Genomic DNA, 16277 nt, shown 5'->3' on the forward strand with positions numbered 1-16277 from the left:
CTCGGGGCATCTCCGGTCCCTCGGGAGGGAGGAAAATCTGGCCCCTTCATGTGTGTATGCCTGGGACCTGAACATCTTACGGGGAGGCTGAATAAAACATCTGTGGGTACTATGCAAAGGCCGTTTTTCCTTCCTTACCCTTGACTTTACTATGAGCAGTTCTGGTCGCAACAGCTGGGGACGAGCCGGGCCCGCAGCAGCGATGGCTCGTCCCGGTTGCTCTCGCTCGGGCGGAGGCGGCTGCTCCGTGCCCGGGACAGTTCCCGGCCGTGCGGCACCGGGCTGGGGCCGCTGCTCGGGCGGGCGGTGTCCGTGCCCGGCTCGGGGCTGGCACGGGATGAACCCGAACGTGCCTCAGAGCCCAAAGCGCTGCGGGCGCCGAGCGGGGGCAGAAAGCGCCGCACGCTGCCCGCTCCGGGGCCGAGGCTTCTCGGCGCTGCGCTCTCTGCCAGGAGCCGCTCCACGGGCACGGGCAGGGAGCCAGAGCGGCTGTGCCGGCGCTCGGTGTCCCCGGGCTCCGAGCCGCCGGGGCAGGGCATGCGGGGGACAATGGTGAACCCCCGGGGCTGCTGGTTCCTGCCCCTGGGCAGGCGGGCTCCGAGCCGCATCTGCCCTGGGCCGGCAGCATCCGGCAGCTGCCCGGCGCTGTCAGCGCCTGTCCCGCACGGAGCTGGGCTGCAGCGGCTGCAGAGCCACAGGGGCCGGGGCTGCGGGGAGCGCAGAGCTCCCGGAGGCTGCGCTTGTCTCCGCAGCTGCTGCCGCAGCCCTGGGGAGCGGGGACAGCGCAGCCAGAGCCGGCACCGCCCTGCTGAGCCTCGGTGTCCCGCGGGGCCGGCACCAGCAGTGACCTCGCATCGTGTCCCTTTCAGGGTGCCACCACCGCGGGTGTAAAGCTGTTCCCGAGCCGATCTCCGAGAGGCTTTGTCAGCACTCCTGATGGATCGGGAGCAAGGTGCTGTTTGTTCCTGGCAGAGAGATGAGGGCTGTGAGCTGCAGGAGAGTGAATTCTGCTCCACCCATGGGGGGGTGAATGAGTCCCTGGAGAACCGGTCAGCAACACAGAATCCACTCAGAAGATTCCTGGGTGAGTGCAGGGCCACCCTGTGGACTCTCGGGAGGGGACAGTGTCACCTCCCAAGGCCAGGGCTGGCAGGTGTGTGGCTGTTTCCTGATGTCTGGAAGAGGCCTTGTGCTCTGCTGGGCCCCACCAGTGGCTGGAACCAAGAGCCCCAGCTGCCCCCAAGGCTGTGCAGTTCTCCTGCTGCAGCCTGTCCCCACAGCTGTGTCCCTGGCTGTCCCCACAGCTGTGTCCCTGCCTGTGCCCAGGCTCTTGGCTCTCTGGCTGCCAGCTGAGTGAGGGGCACAGTGGCTGAGGGGTCCCTGCTGTGCTCCCTGGGCACAGGGTGAGCAGATTGCAGGGCCGGGTCTGGTTCTGGCAGCCAGCAGCTCTTTCCTGCTCCAGGTGAGTGGTTCAGCTCCCGTCCCGTGCTCACGGCGGTGCTGATTCTGCTGCTCCTGGTGCTGGTGCTGGCTTTGGGGGTGGCCTTGGCTGTGCAGTCAGGTAAGGGAGGGGCAGCAGGCTGGGCCCAGCCCCTCGGGGCAGAGCGGGGTCCCTGCTCCCTGCAGAGGGGAATCCTCAGACCTTCTCCTCTTCCCCCTCCAGCAGCACAGGTTCCAGTCACACCTGAGATTCTGCAGTGCTGTCCCCCTGGCTGGGTTGGGTCCAATGGGGTCTGCTACTACTTGTCAAGGGATTCCAGGAGCTGGGATCAGGCTCAGGAACGGTGCTCGGAGCTCGGGGCCTCCCTGGCCATTCTCCAGGATGAGGCCATGGTGAGTGAGGGGCTGCGGGCGGTGTGGGGAGGCTGAGGGGAGCCTGGGGGTGCTCCTGGACCGGGCTGGGTGCTCGTAGGGCTGGGGGTGCAGCCCTGTGCCGGGGCCTTGCAGGGAAGGAGCGGGGGCAGCCCCAGGCACGGGTCCCCCCGAGGGGCCGGGGCAGCTCCCACTCCTCTCTCCTGGGCAGGATTTGCTCTTCTGCCTCCGCGGGAACGTCGATTACTGGATCGGGCTGCGCAGACGGGGCGAGCGCCTGCACTGGGGGGACGGCAGCAGCTACAGCTCCAGGTGAGTGCCGGGGAGCCGGGCAGGGCCTGGGAGCACAGGGGCACAAGGTGTTCCCCTGGGAACCAGCGCTGTCTCTGCTCCTCCCTGCAGGGTTCCTGTCTTTGGCAATTCCGAGTGTGTGTTCCTGGCTGAGAACAGATTGAGGAGTGAGAACTGCTCAAATGAGCAGCCGTATGTCTGCAGCAAGGCCCAAGCTGCCCTGTGACAGGGCTGCAGAAAGGACCTTGTCCACGCTGGGCAGTGCCAGCTTCAGCTCTGAGCCCAGCCCAGGGCTGTCCTTCCTCAGCTGCACCCTGTGCCTTACACTGACTCTCAGGGTCACCTCAGTGCCTGTCCATCCCCAGTGCCAACACAGGGGTGGGTGTTCAGGGGAAAAGTCTCTGCAGTGCATCCTGCCAGCGGTTCTGCCTGGAGTGAGTGGATTGCCCTCCTGGCACAAGAAGCTCCAATGGGAAATCCAGCCGACCCCGGGAGCCCAGCGCAGAGGCGCTTGCTGTGCTGTGGGGGGAGGCTGTGCTTGTGCGAGCAGCCCCCGAGCGGGGCCCTCATTCCCCCGGTGCCCGCGGGCCCTGTCCCCCCTGCTCGGTGCCGCTCCTGAGCTCGCCTCTCCCTGCCCTGCTCAGACCCGGCTGCCGCCAGCGCCCCTGCCGGCCGTGCCCGGAACTGCAGCCGCGGGGAAAGTGCCGCGGCCGAGCGGGGCCGGGCCCGGGTTTGTGTCCGCTCGGGCCGCGCTGCGGGCGGGGCCGGCTCACACTTGGCTGCGGTGTTGTAGTTTCTTACATTAATAACCGATTGTTTTTTATATTCTCATAGCTTTGTCTGAGAACCACTTCATCTCAACATTATAATAATTTGGTGGGAGCGGGATTATATTTTCCATTGCAAGGGAGGCTCCTACCTTCCTTAGCAGGCCCCTGCCTTTGAAACCAAAACATCCCCATCCCTCTGTGCCACTGTGTGAGGAGGAGGGAGGGAGGGAATCGGGGATAAAGAGAAGCCAGGAAGGAGAGAACAGCCTGGGGAGGTGCATTTTTAGGATTTGGCAACCTTCTCATTTCCTTGCTCTGATTTGTTTGATAATAAAATCAATTAAAATCAGTTTCCCCAGTCTGGGCCTGTTACGCCCATGACAGTGACAGATCTCTTGCTGCCTTTCCTGAGCCCCTCGAGCCTTCCCTGCTGTGTCCTGTGCCTGCCCAGGGGCAGGAGGAGAGGCACAGAGCGGCTTTGCTGGCCCCGGGTCCTGGCCCGGCCCAGCCCAGCCCCAGAATCCCTGCCAGAATTCCCTGCACCATTTCCCAGCCCCACGGCGGCTCCGGCTCCGCGGGCAGGCGGCTCCAGGAGTTCAGAGGGGTAAAACGGGACCGAGGGAGAGGAGGCAGCTGGAGCCAGGGGGGGAAATGTCTTTGCTTCGAGCTGGCAGGGAGAGGAGGAGGAGGGAGAAAGTGATGCAAAGTAAAGGGGAGAGAAAGAGGAACAAGGCTGGAGCGGTGGAAGGCGGCGGGGATGCCATGGGGCAGGCGGGCATTTTGCTTTCCAGCTGTGTGGGAGGAAACCGAGAGCTCTCAAATCCATGCAGGAAAAGAGGGGAGAAATAGCAGGTGGTGGGAATTGCTGACAATTGGGATTCATTTTACCTGCATGAGCTGCAAAGGCCGACAGGCCCTGAGCACTGCCAGTGTTGTGATGTGTCCTGCCCTGCCCCTGCCCTGGCTGCAACCACCTGGTGAGACGGGCCCTTGTCTCTAAAGGAGCTGCACTGAGGGATGGGTTTGTGGCTGCTGGAATAGGGTCTAGAGAATAAAATAAACAGAAGCTAAGCTGCTTTGCTGCTCATAAATCCATGGGCCCAGCTGGGAACCGAGCTGGCTCAGCACAGAGCCCCGGGGGACACCACTGGTGCCTGTCCCCAGCTGGGTGCAGCACCCTCACCACCACTCTCTGGGCCGGCCATGCAGCCAGTTCTGAGCCCAGCACAGAGCGCTCCTGGCCCAGCCGTGGGCTGCAGCTTTTCCAGGAGTGTGCTGTGGGAGACAGAGCCAAAGGCCTTGCTGGAGCCCAAACAGACACATCCACAGCCTGTCCTGCATCCACCAGGAGGTCACTGGGTCAGGGAAGGAGACCAGCCTGGTCCAATGTAGGGAGCGCTGGTGTCCTGCACGGTCGGGACGGATGGAGACGAGAGATCTCTGAAGTCAGGTCTTGGAATATCGGGTTTATTGCAAAGGGCGTGGTTGTGAGGGCCCTGCTTGGAACTCCCAGATGCAGGCAGGTCAGGGCAGGCCCCAAGGAGTGGGGGAGGAAGAGACAGAAATTGAGATAGGGATAGAGATAGAGAGAGAGCTCAAGCTCAGGGCTGGGAGAGGATTCCAAGAGAGCAGAGAGAAGGGGAGGGAGAGGATTCCAAGAGGGTGTCTGGTCCCCCGGGTACACCTTATCAGGGGGCTTCAGAGTGGGCTGGAATAAGCTTGGGTCCATGGGGTTACAGATACCTGATGCTTCAGGGTTACAGATATGGGATAAACTATACGTTTTTGAAGGGTGAGAGAGAACATTCCATTTGAACCTTGGATCTGTGTGTAGGTAGTGGGCATTGTTCAAACAGAAGGGGGGATTGCCTTCAACTGGCTATACTGTTGTTTTCTAGTTGTTTAGCAACTAAAATTTGGTATCTCAAAGCTTGTTCTCATTTCAATCTCAATATAGTTTCTGTATTTTCCAAATCATTTGCCAGGCAATCATATCTATACGGCTTTCCTATTTCATCTTCCCCACCAGTCAAACATTCCCTGCCCCTCCTAAAGCCCTGTTGGTTGGGTCTGATGCCCTGGCCATCCTGCAAGTGCTGCCTGATGAAATCCAGATAAACTGCCCCATGACCTTACTGGGTACTGAGGTCAGGCTGATTGGCCTGTAATTCCCAGGATCCTCCTTCCCACCCTTGCTGTCAATGGTGTCACACTGGGCAGCTTCCAGCCACCTGGAACCTCACCAGTGAGCCAGGGCTGCTGGTAAATGATGGAGAGCGTCTTCCCAAGCTCATCTGTCAGCTCCCTCATCCCCCTGGGGTGGATCCCATCTGGGCCCATGGATTTATGAACATCCATCAGCTCAGCAATTCTCTGACTGCCTCCTCCTGGAGAACAGGGGCCATTCTGCTCCCTGACACCATCTACCAGCCCAGGAGGACACTTGTGCTGAGGACAAGCCCTCTTCCCACTGAAGGCTGAGGCAAGGAAGGCATTGAGCACCTCTTCCTTTGGCTCTCCTGCAGTTACTAAGTTCCTTCCTGCATCCAAAAGAGAACAAGAACTGGTCTTACCCTTGCTTTTACCATCAATACATTTGTAAAACCATTTTTTATTATCCTTTACCAAAATTGCCAAACTAAGTTCAAACTGAGGTTTGGCCTCCCTAACTATTTTCCTACATACCCTAGCAACCCCCTTAAATACTTCCTGAGAAACCTGACCCTCCTTCTAAGATGATACACCGTCCTTTTATTCCTAAGTTCCTTCAAAACCTCATTGCCCATCCAGGCTGCACATTTGCCTCATTGTCTCATCTTTGGGTATGCAGGGACAGGCTGTTCCTGTGCCCTCAAGATCTCTGGTTTGAAGCATGCCACTTTTCCTGAACTCCTTTGGTTTTAAGGGCTGCTTCCCAAGGAATTTCCTGAATAAGTCTCCTGTATAGGCCAAAGTCTGCCCTCCTGAAGTCTAATGTAAAAATTTTATTGATGTTCCTCCTGATATCACAGAAGATGGTGAACACTGTAATTTCATGATCACCATGGCACAGGAGGCCTCCAACCAGCACAACTCCTGCCTCCACATCTCCCATCTCCAGTTACAAACAACAACAACCAAAGTCCCTTCCCTGACAGGCTCCTTCACCAGCTGTGACTGATGTGTCCGGGCAGCGCCCTGTTCCTGTTCCAGCTGTGCAGAGTTCTCCACATTTCTCAGACTCGGTCTCGCTGCCAAAATCTCCCCCGCGCTGCAGCGCTCGCCAAGTTTCCCGACTCGACTCCTCCCGGTGCCGTGATTGCCGCTTCCCCGGTGCTGCTTGGCCAAAAAAGTCAGACTCCCATCCCACCCCCAAACTGAGAGTTCATAAATAGGGGTTGGTGCTGCAGCCACCGTGTTCGTGTCACTGCGGAGCGGCGGCGGCCCCGGAGCCCGGCGAGGCGGCGGCCCCGGAGCCCGGCGAGGCGGCGGCGGAGCTCGGAGGCGGCTCCGGCCCAGGTGGGACCCGCGCTCGGTTCCGCCCCAGCTCGGGGCTCGCTCCGGGCTGGGGCCGCTGCTCGGGCGGGCGGTGTCCGTGCCCGGCTCGGGGCTGGCACGGGATGAACCCGAACGTGCCTCAGAGCCCAAAGCGCTGCGGGCGCCGAGCGGGGGCAGAAAGCGCCGCACGCTGCCCGCTCCGGGGCCGAGGCTTCTCGGCGCTGCGCTCTCTGCCAGGAGCCGCTCCACGGGCACGGGCAGGGAGCCAGAGCGGCTGTGCCGGCGCTCGGTGTCCCCGGGCTCCGAGCCGCCGGGGCACGGCATGCGGGGGACAATCGTGAACCCCCGGGGCTGCTGGTTCCTGCCCCTGGGCAGGCGGGCTCCGAGCCGCAGCTGCCCTGGGCCGGCAGCATCCGGCAGCTGCCCGGCGCTGTCAGCGCCTGTCCCGCACGGAGCTGGGCTGCAGCGGCTGCAGAGCCACAGGGGCCGGGGCTGCGGGGAGCGCAGAGCTCCCGGAGGCTGCGCTTGTCTCCGCAGCTGCTGCCGCAGCCCTGGGGAGCGGGGACAGCGCAGCCAGAGCCGGCACCGCCCTGCTGAGCCTCGGTGTCCCGCGGGGCCGGCACCAGCAGTGACCTCGCATCGTGTCCTTTCAGGGTGCCACCACCGCGGGTGTAAAGCTGTTCCCGAGCCGATCTCCGAGAGGCTTTGTCAGCACTCCAGATGGGTCGGGAGCAAGGTGCTGTTTGTTCCCGGCAGAGAGATGAGGGCTGTGAGCTGGAGAAAAGTGAATTCTGCTCTGTTGATGGGCTTCAGAAGGAGCCGCTGGAGAATGGAAGAGCAATCACCAATGTACTGAAAAGGAACCTCAGAATATTCTTTGGTGAGCAAGGCACCCCACTATTGCCTCTAGGGAGAGGACAGTGTCACCTCCCAGGGCCAGGGCTGGCAGATGTGTGGCTGTTTCCCGATGTCTGGAAGAGGCCTCGTGCTCTGCTGGGCCCCGTCAGTGGCTGGAACCAAGAGCCCCAGCTGCCCCCAAGGCTGTGCAGTTCTCCTGCTGCAGCCTGTCCCCACAGCTGTGTCCCTGGCTGTCCCCACAGCTGTGTCCCTGCCTGTGCCCAGGCTCTTGGCTCTCTGGCTGCTAGCTGAGTGAGGGGCACAGTGGCTGAGGGGTCCCTGCTGTGATCCCTGGGCACGGGGTGAGCAGATTGCAGGGCCGGGTCTGGTTCTGGCAGCCAGCAGCTCTTTCCTGCTCCAGGTGAATGGTTCAGCTCCCGTCCCGTGCTCACGGCGGTGCTGATTCTGCTGCTCCTGGTGCTGGTGCTGGCTTTGGGGGTGGCCTTGGCTGTGCAGTCAGGTAAGGGAGGGGCAGCAGGCTGGGCCCAGCCCCTCGGGGCAGAGCGGGGTCCCTGCTCCCTGCAGAGGGGAATCCTCAGACCTTCTCCTCTTCCCCCTCCAGCACCACAGGTTCCAGTCACACCTGCAACTCCGCAGTTGGTTCTGGGCTGTCCCCATGGCTGGGTTGGGTACAATGGGGTCTGCTACTACTTGTCAAGGGATTACAGGAGCTGGGATCAGGCTCAGGAACGGTGCTCGGAGCTCGGGGCCTCCCTGGCCATTCTCCAGGATGAGGCCATGGTGAGTGAGGGGCTGCGGGCGGTGTGGGGTGGCTGAGGGGAGCCTGGGGGTGCTCCTGGGCCGGGCTGGGTGCTCGTAGGGCTGGGGGTGCAGCCCTGTGCCGGGGCCTTGCAGGGAAGGAGCCCCGGCGTGCGGGGGCAGCCCCGGGCACGGGTCCCCCCGAGGGGCCGGGGCAGCTCCCACTCCTCTCTCCTGGGCAGGATTTGCTCTTCCGCCTCCGCGGGAACGTCGATTACTGGATCGGGCTGCGCAGATGGGGCGAGCGCCTGCACTGGGGGGACGGCAGCAGCTACAGCTCCAGGTGAGTGCCGGGGAGCCGGGCAGGGCCTGGGGGGACAGGGGCACAAGGTGTTCCCCTGGGAACCAGCGCTGTCTCTGCTCCTCCCTGCAGGGTTCCTGTCCTTGGCAATTCCCCGTGTGTGTACCTGGCTGACGATAAATTCCGCAGTGAGATGTGCTCAAATGAGCGGCCATATGTCTGCAGCAAGGCCCAAGCTGCCCTGTGACAGGGCTGCAGAAAGGACCTTGTCCACGCTGGGCAGTGCCAGCTTCAGCTCTGAGCCCAGCCCAGGGCTGTCCTTCCTCAGCTGTACCCTGTGCCTTGCACGGACTCTCAGGGTCACCTCAGTGCCTGTCCATCCCCAGTGCCAGCGCTGGGCTGGGTGTTCAGGGGAAAAGTCTCTGCAGTACATCCTCCCAGCGGTGCTTCCTGCAATGAGTGGATTGCTCTCCTTACACAAGAAGCTCTAATGGGAAATCCAAATGGCCCTGGGCTCTTGGAAATCATGAACTGGCTTTCCAGCTCTGTGAGAGGAAACAGAGGTCAAATCCATGCAGGAAGAGGGGAGAAATAGCAGGTGGTGGGAATCACTGACAATTTGGATTCATTTTATCTGCCTGAGCTGCAAAGGCTGACAGACCCTGAGCACTGGCAGTGTTGTGATGTGTCCTGCCCTGCCCCTGTCCTGGCTGCAGCCACCTGGTGAGACGGGGCCTTGTCTCTAAAGGAGCTGCACTGAGGGACAGTTGCTGCAATAAGATCAACTGAGTAAAATAAAGAGAATAAAAAGCTGCACTATGGGGTCTTGTCCACCTGGTAACGCTAAAAGAGCTATTTCGAGGCACGTCAGGGTGGTGGAGGTGCTGAAAGGGTGGCGGGAAAGGCTGGAGGAGGGATGGGAATAGAACAGAGAGAATGGTGTAAAATGTCACAAAAGCACTGTACCAGCCGTAGTCACTGCCCCACAACTCAAAGAGCTGCACCAAGGGACCATTGGGGCAGTGCTGGTTAGAAATGAGGCACAGGAAAGGGTGGGAATTGTGAAGGGAATAAAAGAGAATGGGATAAGGAAAAATGATAACAGAACTACACCAGGAGTGGCCCCCAACTGCTGTCACTAACAGAACTGCACTGAAGGATGGCTGTTGTTATCATGCTGACATGGTAGTGTGGAGGAAGGTTTTAGAAAGGCCTTGGGAATGGTAAACTGAGGAAAAGGATACATTCATGTATGCCCCATTGTTTTAGAAAGGCCTTGGGAATGGTAAACTGAGGGAAAAGATACATTTATGTATGCTCCACTGTCTCGGGAAAGTCCCGCTTCAGCATTCCTCTGTAAACCCCCTTCTCCCCACCCCTGAGCAGTTCCCATTGGACCCGGCCCCTGGGGTGGTTCTGATGTGCCTTAGCTAGACACTGTCTTTATTGTTTAGACCTTATCTCTTAATTTTGCTGTATAAAACTGTATCTGGGCAATAGCCCGGGGCCTTTGGTCCCTGCAACGCTTCAGGCAATACAATCTATCTGGACAAGAATACCACTGGTCTCTCTTGGTCTCTTTATCTCGAATCCTAGCGGCGACTGAGGCAGCGCCGCAGCTCGGACCGTGCTAACCCAGCTGCTGCCTGGTAAGCCCAGGGCAGCGGGACCGCGGAAAACCCCGGCCCCGGAGGGGACAGCTAGCCGGAGGGTCCCGGGGGCCTGGGGAGGGACGGGGGACAGCAGCGAGGAACCCCCAAAAGCAACAAGTGGCGGTCCAAAGAGAAGCAACAAGTAGCGCACCAACGTTGGGCTTTGCACTGGTCTGAGCAAGCCTGCCGCAGCTGTCGTGGACAGTGCACTGGCTAGGAGCTTTTCCAGACACTTTGCAGTGTCACCGCGAGCTGCAGAGCGGAGAGCGGTGCGAATAAATCGCCACGCAGGCTGTCAGCTGTGCGGGGAGAAGTTCTGGGATCACGCTGGTGGTGTGAGGCATTTGCCTCTCCACACAGCCCGGCGGGACTGTTGCCGTGGAGACAGACGCCGATTTCTGTCCGGCGAGGTCTCCACGGGTGCGGACGGCACCTCCCAAAACCTGGGAGACCGTCCGCGGATTCGGGAACCGTTGCTGCAGTGGTGTCTAAAGGACGGCGGTGGGTGAGTCTCGGTTTCTGGGGGGCAGGGGCCCGGCCAGGAGACATCGGCTCCTGTGTGCCCGTGGGGGGACACACCAGCGCGCAGGCGTGACGGGAGTCTCCGTCGTAGCTTTAGAACTTTGGGTTTGCTGCAGTAATTGGTTGAGATTTGCTGTGAAGCCAGCCATGGGTGTTAGGCTGACTACACAGCAGAAAGAGATTTATAAACAAGTTCAGGAGCCCCTGCTGAGTGCAGGTGTCAAATTTCCTAAGAGCCTTGTGAAAGAGTTTGTCAGATGGTTATCAGTAAGTGTTCCGGAGGTAACAGAGCAAGTAGTGAGAGAAAGACGATTTTGGAAGTGTGTGGGTGCAGTGCTGAGTGAAAGGACAAAGGCAGGAGATCCCTCAGTGAAAGAAGGTTTTATGAGAATGTTTTTGTTCGTTTACGATGTTGTGAAAGAGAGTGCAGACACTCCAGACACGCCGGGAGCAGAAAAGAGCCCCGTCACGTCCCCTGTGTCCCCCTGCGGTGAGAAAACTAACCGTGCAGATGTAGATTTAGTTCCTAACCCTTCTCCGCCTCCTGCTTTCGCTCCCGCAGCTGAAAATCCATGCTTTGCACTCCCCATTCCCCCCGTGCAGCCCCCACAAGCTGGAGGCGGCCACGCGGTTTTCCCTTCTCTATCCCGGCATTCCCTGCTCCCTGTGCCAGCCCAGAACACGCCCACAGCCCTCATCTCCTCCCCTCACCTCTCTCTCTCTCTCTCTCTCTCTCTCTCTCTCTCTCTCTCTCTCTCTCTCTCCCAGTCTCCCTGTCAGCGCGGGGAACCGGGAAGCAGTCAGAGACACCGACCATGCGTTCCTGGCCCCTGGGATTTATAATGCCAGGGGACAGAACGCCAAATGGGAGCCCCTTTCGTATGATAGTATTAGGGAACTTTGCAAAACAAGGCGTGAGTTTGGGGAAAGAAGTGAATTTTTTAAGAGCATTTTAAAAGCTACTCTAAGCTCCAAAACATATGTCCCTGCTGACTTGAAACGTCTTTTCAGTTGCTTGCTCCCTCAGTCTGAGTTTAGATTGTGGGAGTTAGTTCATTTTGTTGTATGATTTTATCTTTCTTTCAGACTAGCAGAATGTCAATTTCCACATTCCTGCTCATCGTTTGGTTCCAGGGAATGGCCATCTACCCTTCCACAGTGGATGCATGGATTGTTCCACAGCCCAAGAAAAATGTATGGATCACGCTAGCCCAAGCCTTGCAACAGGATCATATGTGTTTGTCCACTGCCTCAGCAGAAAATCCAATGTCCACATGTTTAATAGGGGTTCCAAGTAAGGAGGATGAGTTTCCAATTGATCTGGTTCGTTTGCAAAAGCAGGTGAACGAAAATAAAATACCTGAAGGTGCAGGAAAAGTTAAAGCACCAGTGCGAAACCCCCTCATTTTGTGGCAAGGGTGGGTTTCACATTTGCCCTCTGCCGAGGGAGAGCTACAGGAATTAGAACTCCTAGGCTCTGCAAAAGCTGAATTTTGCATTCAATTTGATTTTTCCCCAACCAAAGAAGTAAAATTATATGAGCATGTCAAACAGTACAAGGTAGAATTCAGAGCAGGTCAATGGTGCACAGCTGTCTATAAGCTGAAATTTACATCCACCAGATTTCCGTCCACGCAAGCTGGACAAGGGAATGTTTCTTATCTGTGGGGACAGAGCGTACCCAGGAATCCCCTCTCGTCTTATTGGAGGTCCATGCACTCTTGGGCATCTGACCCTTGCTTCCCCCAACATGACCCAAATTCCAACTGGGCAAGCAAAAGGTGAGAAAAAAATTACTAAGCGGAGTGCAAGTCAATTTGATGAACATTGTGACGCAGAAATTTACCATTGGGCAAAATCCAAAAGAGTTGCCGTCTCTGTGTTTTTACCATGGGTTGCGGCAGCCAAAGCACGGAGTGAATTAGGCAATCTAGAATGCTGGGTGACCAAGCAGGCAAATTTAACATCAGATGAGGAAATAACCAGAAAGGCTACCCTCCAAAATCGGGCAGCTATTGATTTCCTGCTGTTGGCACATGGTCATGGATGTAAAGAATTTGATGGGTTGTGTTGTTTTGATCTGTCATCTAAAGGTCAGAGTGTCCACTCGTCCATTCAGGAAATGAGAAGCCTCATTGAGAGTGTGAAGCAAGAAAATGAGGATTGGTTTAAAAATCTGTTCAAAGACTGGGACTTTTCTGGGTGGGCAGTGTCTCTTTTAAAAAACATCTTTTACTTTCTAGTTGCACTGTTTTTAGTTCTGTTAGCATTCGGGATTCTGAAGCGGATCGTCTCCAAGGTCATCACATCGAAGCCGAAGGCTTCTGCGCCAGTTTTCATCGCTGCTGCTGCCACGGAAAGTGATTGGTGGGAAGATGACAAGCAGAAAGACACTGCAGTTTAAGAGCCACAGTTTTACCTTCTCCCAAGGCACTGTTCTTCTTAATAAGTAAAGAAGAGGGAATTGTTGTTATCATGCTGACATGGTAGTGTGGAGGAAGGTTTTAGAAAGGCCTTGGGAATGGTAAACTGAGGAAAAGGATACATTCATGTATGCCCCATTGTTTTAGAAAGGCTTTGGGAATGAGAAACTGAGGGAAAAGATACATTTATGTATGCTCCACTGTCTCAGGAAAGTCCCGCTTCAGCATTCCTCTGTAAACCCCCTTCTCCCCACCCCTGAGCAGCTCCCATTGGACCTGGCCCCCGGGGTGGTTCTGATGTGCCTTAGCTAGACACTGTCTCTATTGTTTAGACCTTATCTCTTAATTTTGCTGTATAAAACTGTATCTGGGCAATAGCCCGGGACCTTTGGTCCCTGCAACCGTTCAGGCAATACAATCTATTTGGACAAGCATACCATTGGTCTCTCTTGGTCTCTTTATCTCGAATCCTTGCGGCGACTGAGGCAACGCCACAGCTCGGACCGTGCTAACCCAGCTGCTGCCTGGTGAGCCCAGGGCAGCGGGACCGCGGAAAACCCCGGCCCCGGAGGGGACAGCTAGCCGGAGGGTCCCGGGGGGCCGGGGAGGGACGGGGGACAGCGGCGAGTGACCCCCGAAAGCAACAAGTGGCGGTCCAAAGAGAAGCAACAGATGGCCACGTTTCCATTTGCATACAGAAATGGTGTGGCTTGACTTTGCCTTCCTTAATAACCATCTGTTATTTTCATGGCTAGCAAGTATGCTCAGATGTCCAGAATCATCATTACAGTGGGAAAACTGGGGTTGGCATCAGCTGTGATAAACATGAGAAAGATCCCAGGAGCAGAAATGCAAATTTCCCAGCTCCCTTCCAAGGAGAACAGTGTCAGCACAGGGACAGAAAATGCTGATACAACATCCTTGCCCACTGGTCCTTGTGCTCAGCTGTGGGCAGCATCCTTTAGGTAATGTTCTTCAGTGTTTTTATCCATGGAAATATTGCAGAGGGATGCAGAAGATTTACTAGCATATTAAAAAGAAGCTGAAAAAGCAGGAAGGATGACATTAGGGATAGGGACAGAAGCAAATTCACACATCATATGCGAGTTAAATATGGCTGCTGTGAGTATGCAGCATGGAGGACAGCTCGATTAAACTCGAGTATATTCCCAAACTATTTGGCCTTATAACTGCACCAATTAAAAAAAGGGAAATCTGGTCTGGACTGATTTAGATCACCATCCCTGCAGCCACTGGGTATCATTACTCCTTTTCCCCACTAAACTACAAAGGCTTTACTGGGAATCTCTCATTTTCTGTTTCCTGCCTGTAACAGTGCTCAAGTGACCTGTATGATCTCTCTGGGTGAACGGAGCTTTACCTTCCCAGCAGCTTTGCTTTTCACTTCCCAGCCTCGTACCCCTGTGAATTTCCATCTGGGAGCGTTGGCCTGCTGAAGGAGAGGCTCTGTTCCAAACACCCACACTTTGCAGGAGTACCCACGATGGGATGTTCTCCTGCCTGGACTAATCCCTTTGCTTCCCAGCTCCAGCTGCAGCCCAAAGCCTGGCAGTTGTTAAGGACACTTTCCCACGGCAGGGCCCCACACAGCTGATCCCAGCCTGGAAGCACAGTGGGCACACATTCCCACCCCTGGTGGTTGTTTCCATCCTGTTTCAAGGAGCTGAGTTGTTACTCAGTGTTCCTGTAGGAATCCAGCCCCAAGTGTCTGTGGGGTTTGGAGGGGCTCTCTTGGGGGTACATGGGGGTGGCCTGTGGGATTTGGGAGACGGCCTGAGGTGTGGGGGTGTCTCTGAGATTCCTGTTCTTATTTCCTCATATTTACCACCCTTTTCCCACTCACGTTTCACACCCTTTTCTCCTCACCTTTCTAGGGATTTCCGGCTTCTTAAATGCCACATTTCACTGTTACTCCATCTCCACTTTTTCACTCTTCTCTGTCTTTTCTGCTGCCTTTTTCCCCCCATTTTTTTCCTGCTTTTTTCTGCTTTTTCTTTCCCTCCCCTTTTTTGCCACCTTTTTGCACCCGTTTTTTTTCCTCCGCCCTTTTTTGCCATCTTTTTGGCTGCCTTCTCTCCGCCCTGCTTTTTCCACTGTCTTTTTTCCCATCCTCTTGTACTGCCTTTTTTTTCTTTTTTCCCCCACCCTTTTTTTCCTGCACTTTTTTGCTGCCTTATTTTTTCTCCTGATCATTTTTGCTGCTTTTTTTTCCCCAACCCTATTTTTACCACTCAGTATAAGTCCGTCAAATGATGAAATCAGTGGGGGTTTCTACCAATTTAAACCCTAAAAATTAAGGCACAACAGAGATTCCTTGTCAATTTAAACTGAAAGATGATGAAAATTAAAGGTTTACTCTCATTTCAAACCAGTAAAATCACATCATAAAGGGTGTTCCCTGTTCTGTTTAAGAAAGAAAATGGGGATTCCACATCCATTGAGATCCCTGAACTAATGGCAAAGGCAGGGTTTCTTGCAATTGATATCATTGGTATTGCAGGTGAATGGGGATTCCCCCAGTTGAAATACAGATAATAAGGGAAAATTAACCAGTTAAACAACTTCAGAATATACTTCAATAGCAATCCACCACGCCACACTTGTCTTCCCTAATTCCATCAGGCTTCCTTCACTAAAAACACTTTCGGAACTAAAAGCAGAGATGCTTCGTGTGTTACCTCAAAGCAGTGGAAGAGGCAGCATGGAAATGCTTCTTCTTCCACAGCAAACTCTCCCGGGAGCACTTCCAGAGCCTGGAAGGACTCCACTGTGAAACTGCTGGGATGAGCACAGCCCCAGAGAAATCCCCGTCCCACTGATGGGAAAGTGAGATTATCCAAGCAGAAACCTCAGCTGGAGTGTTTCCAAAGAGCAGCTTTGTTCTGAACCTCATCTTAGCAGTTCTCCTCGTGCACTACAAGAGTCCTTCCATCTATTTGGACCTTTGGTATGGCACAGGCCACACAGCAGTTAACTGTGATCATGTTCTTAAACTCAATTATGTTTTAAAGTATCTAAACTTGATCTAACTACTCATCAGTGGAGAATTTTATGTGTTAATTACCTTTCCTGGTGAAACACAAACCCTTCCCAAGGTTCAAGTTTTCCACCACCAACTGCTCAATATCCTTGTCCAATTTAAAAAGCCTCACTTAACCCCATTTTCCCACCCCAGATTTGTCTCTGTCTCTCACCTCAAGTCCAAATTCCTTGAAATTTAGCAGAACCTTCTTCGCACTTCCCAGCTCTTGCTGTCCATCTCTAATCCCTGTCCAACCTGCCAGTACTCTCCCTGAGCTGCTGACAAAGTAAATTACACAACATCAATGGAGGACAACTCATTAATTGCTGAATGAAAAAAAAAAAAAAGAGAAATTGAGAAGCTGATTTAGACCTGGCAGGACTGCATTGC

At 55.6% G+C, this 16277-nt stretch overlaps 1 protein-coding gene across 3 annotated transcripts; it reads left to right on the plus strand.

Annotated features, from left to right (window-relative positions):
- The first annotated feature begins 872 nt into the window (after positions 1–872).
- On the plus strand, positions 873–9063 carry LOC144246635 (C-type lectin domain family 2 member B-like). 3 transcript variants are annotated; one of them, XM_077784804.1, is made up of 5 exons: positions 873–1084; positions 7609–7707; positions 7810–7988; positions 8189–8289; positions 8380–9063. In XM_077784804.1, exons 1-5 carry the CDS (start codon positions 937–939, stop codon positions 8492–8494), a joined length of 642 nt encoding a protein of 213 aa, XP_077640930.1. In that variant the 5' UTR covers positions 873–936; the 3' UTR covers positions 8495–9063. The 3 variants fall into 3 exon arrangements, with proteins under 3 accessions (XP_077640930.1, XP_077640931.1, XP_077640929.1); XM_077784805.1 differs by lacking the exons at positions 7609–7707; positions 7810–7988; positions 8189–8289; positions 8380–9063 and adding exons at positions 1463–1561; positions 1664–1833; positions 2024–2124; positions 2215–3231; XM_077784803.1 differs by lacking the exons at positions 7609–7707; positions 7810–7988; positions 8189–8289; positions 8380–9063 and adding exons at positions 1463–1833; positions 2024–2124; positions 2215–3231.
- Positions 9064–16277: the final 7214 nt, after the last annotated feature.

The sequence above is a fragment of the Lonchura striata genome, chromosome 7 (assembly GCF_046129695.1).
Source record: "Lonchura striata isolate bLonStr1 chromosome 7, bLonStr1.mat, whole genome shotgun sequence".
Classification (NCBI taxonomy): Eukaryota; Metazoa; Chordata; class Aves; order Passeriformes; family Estrildidae; genus Lonchura; species Lonchura striata.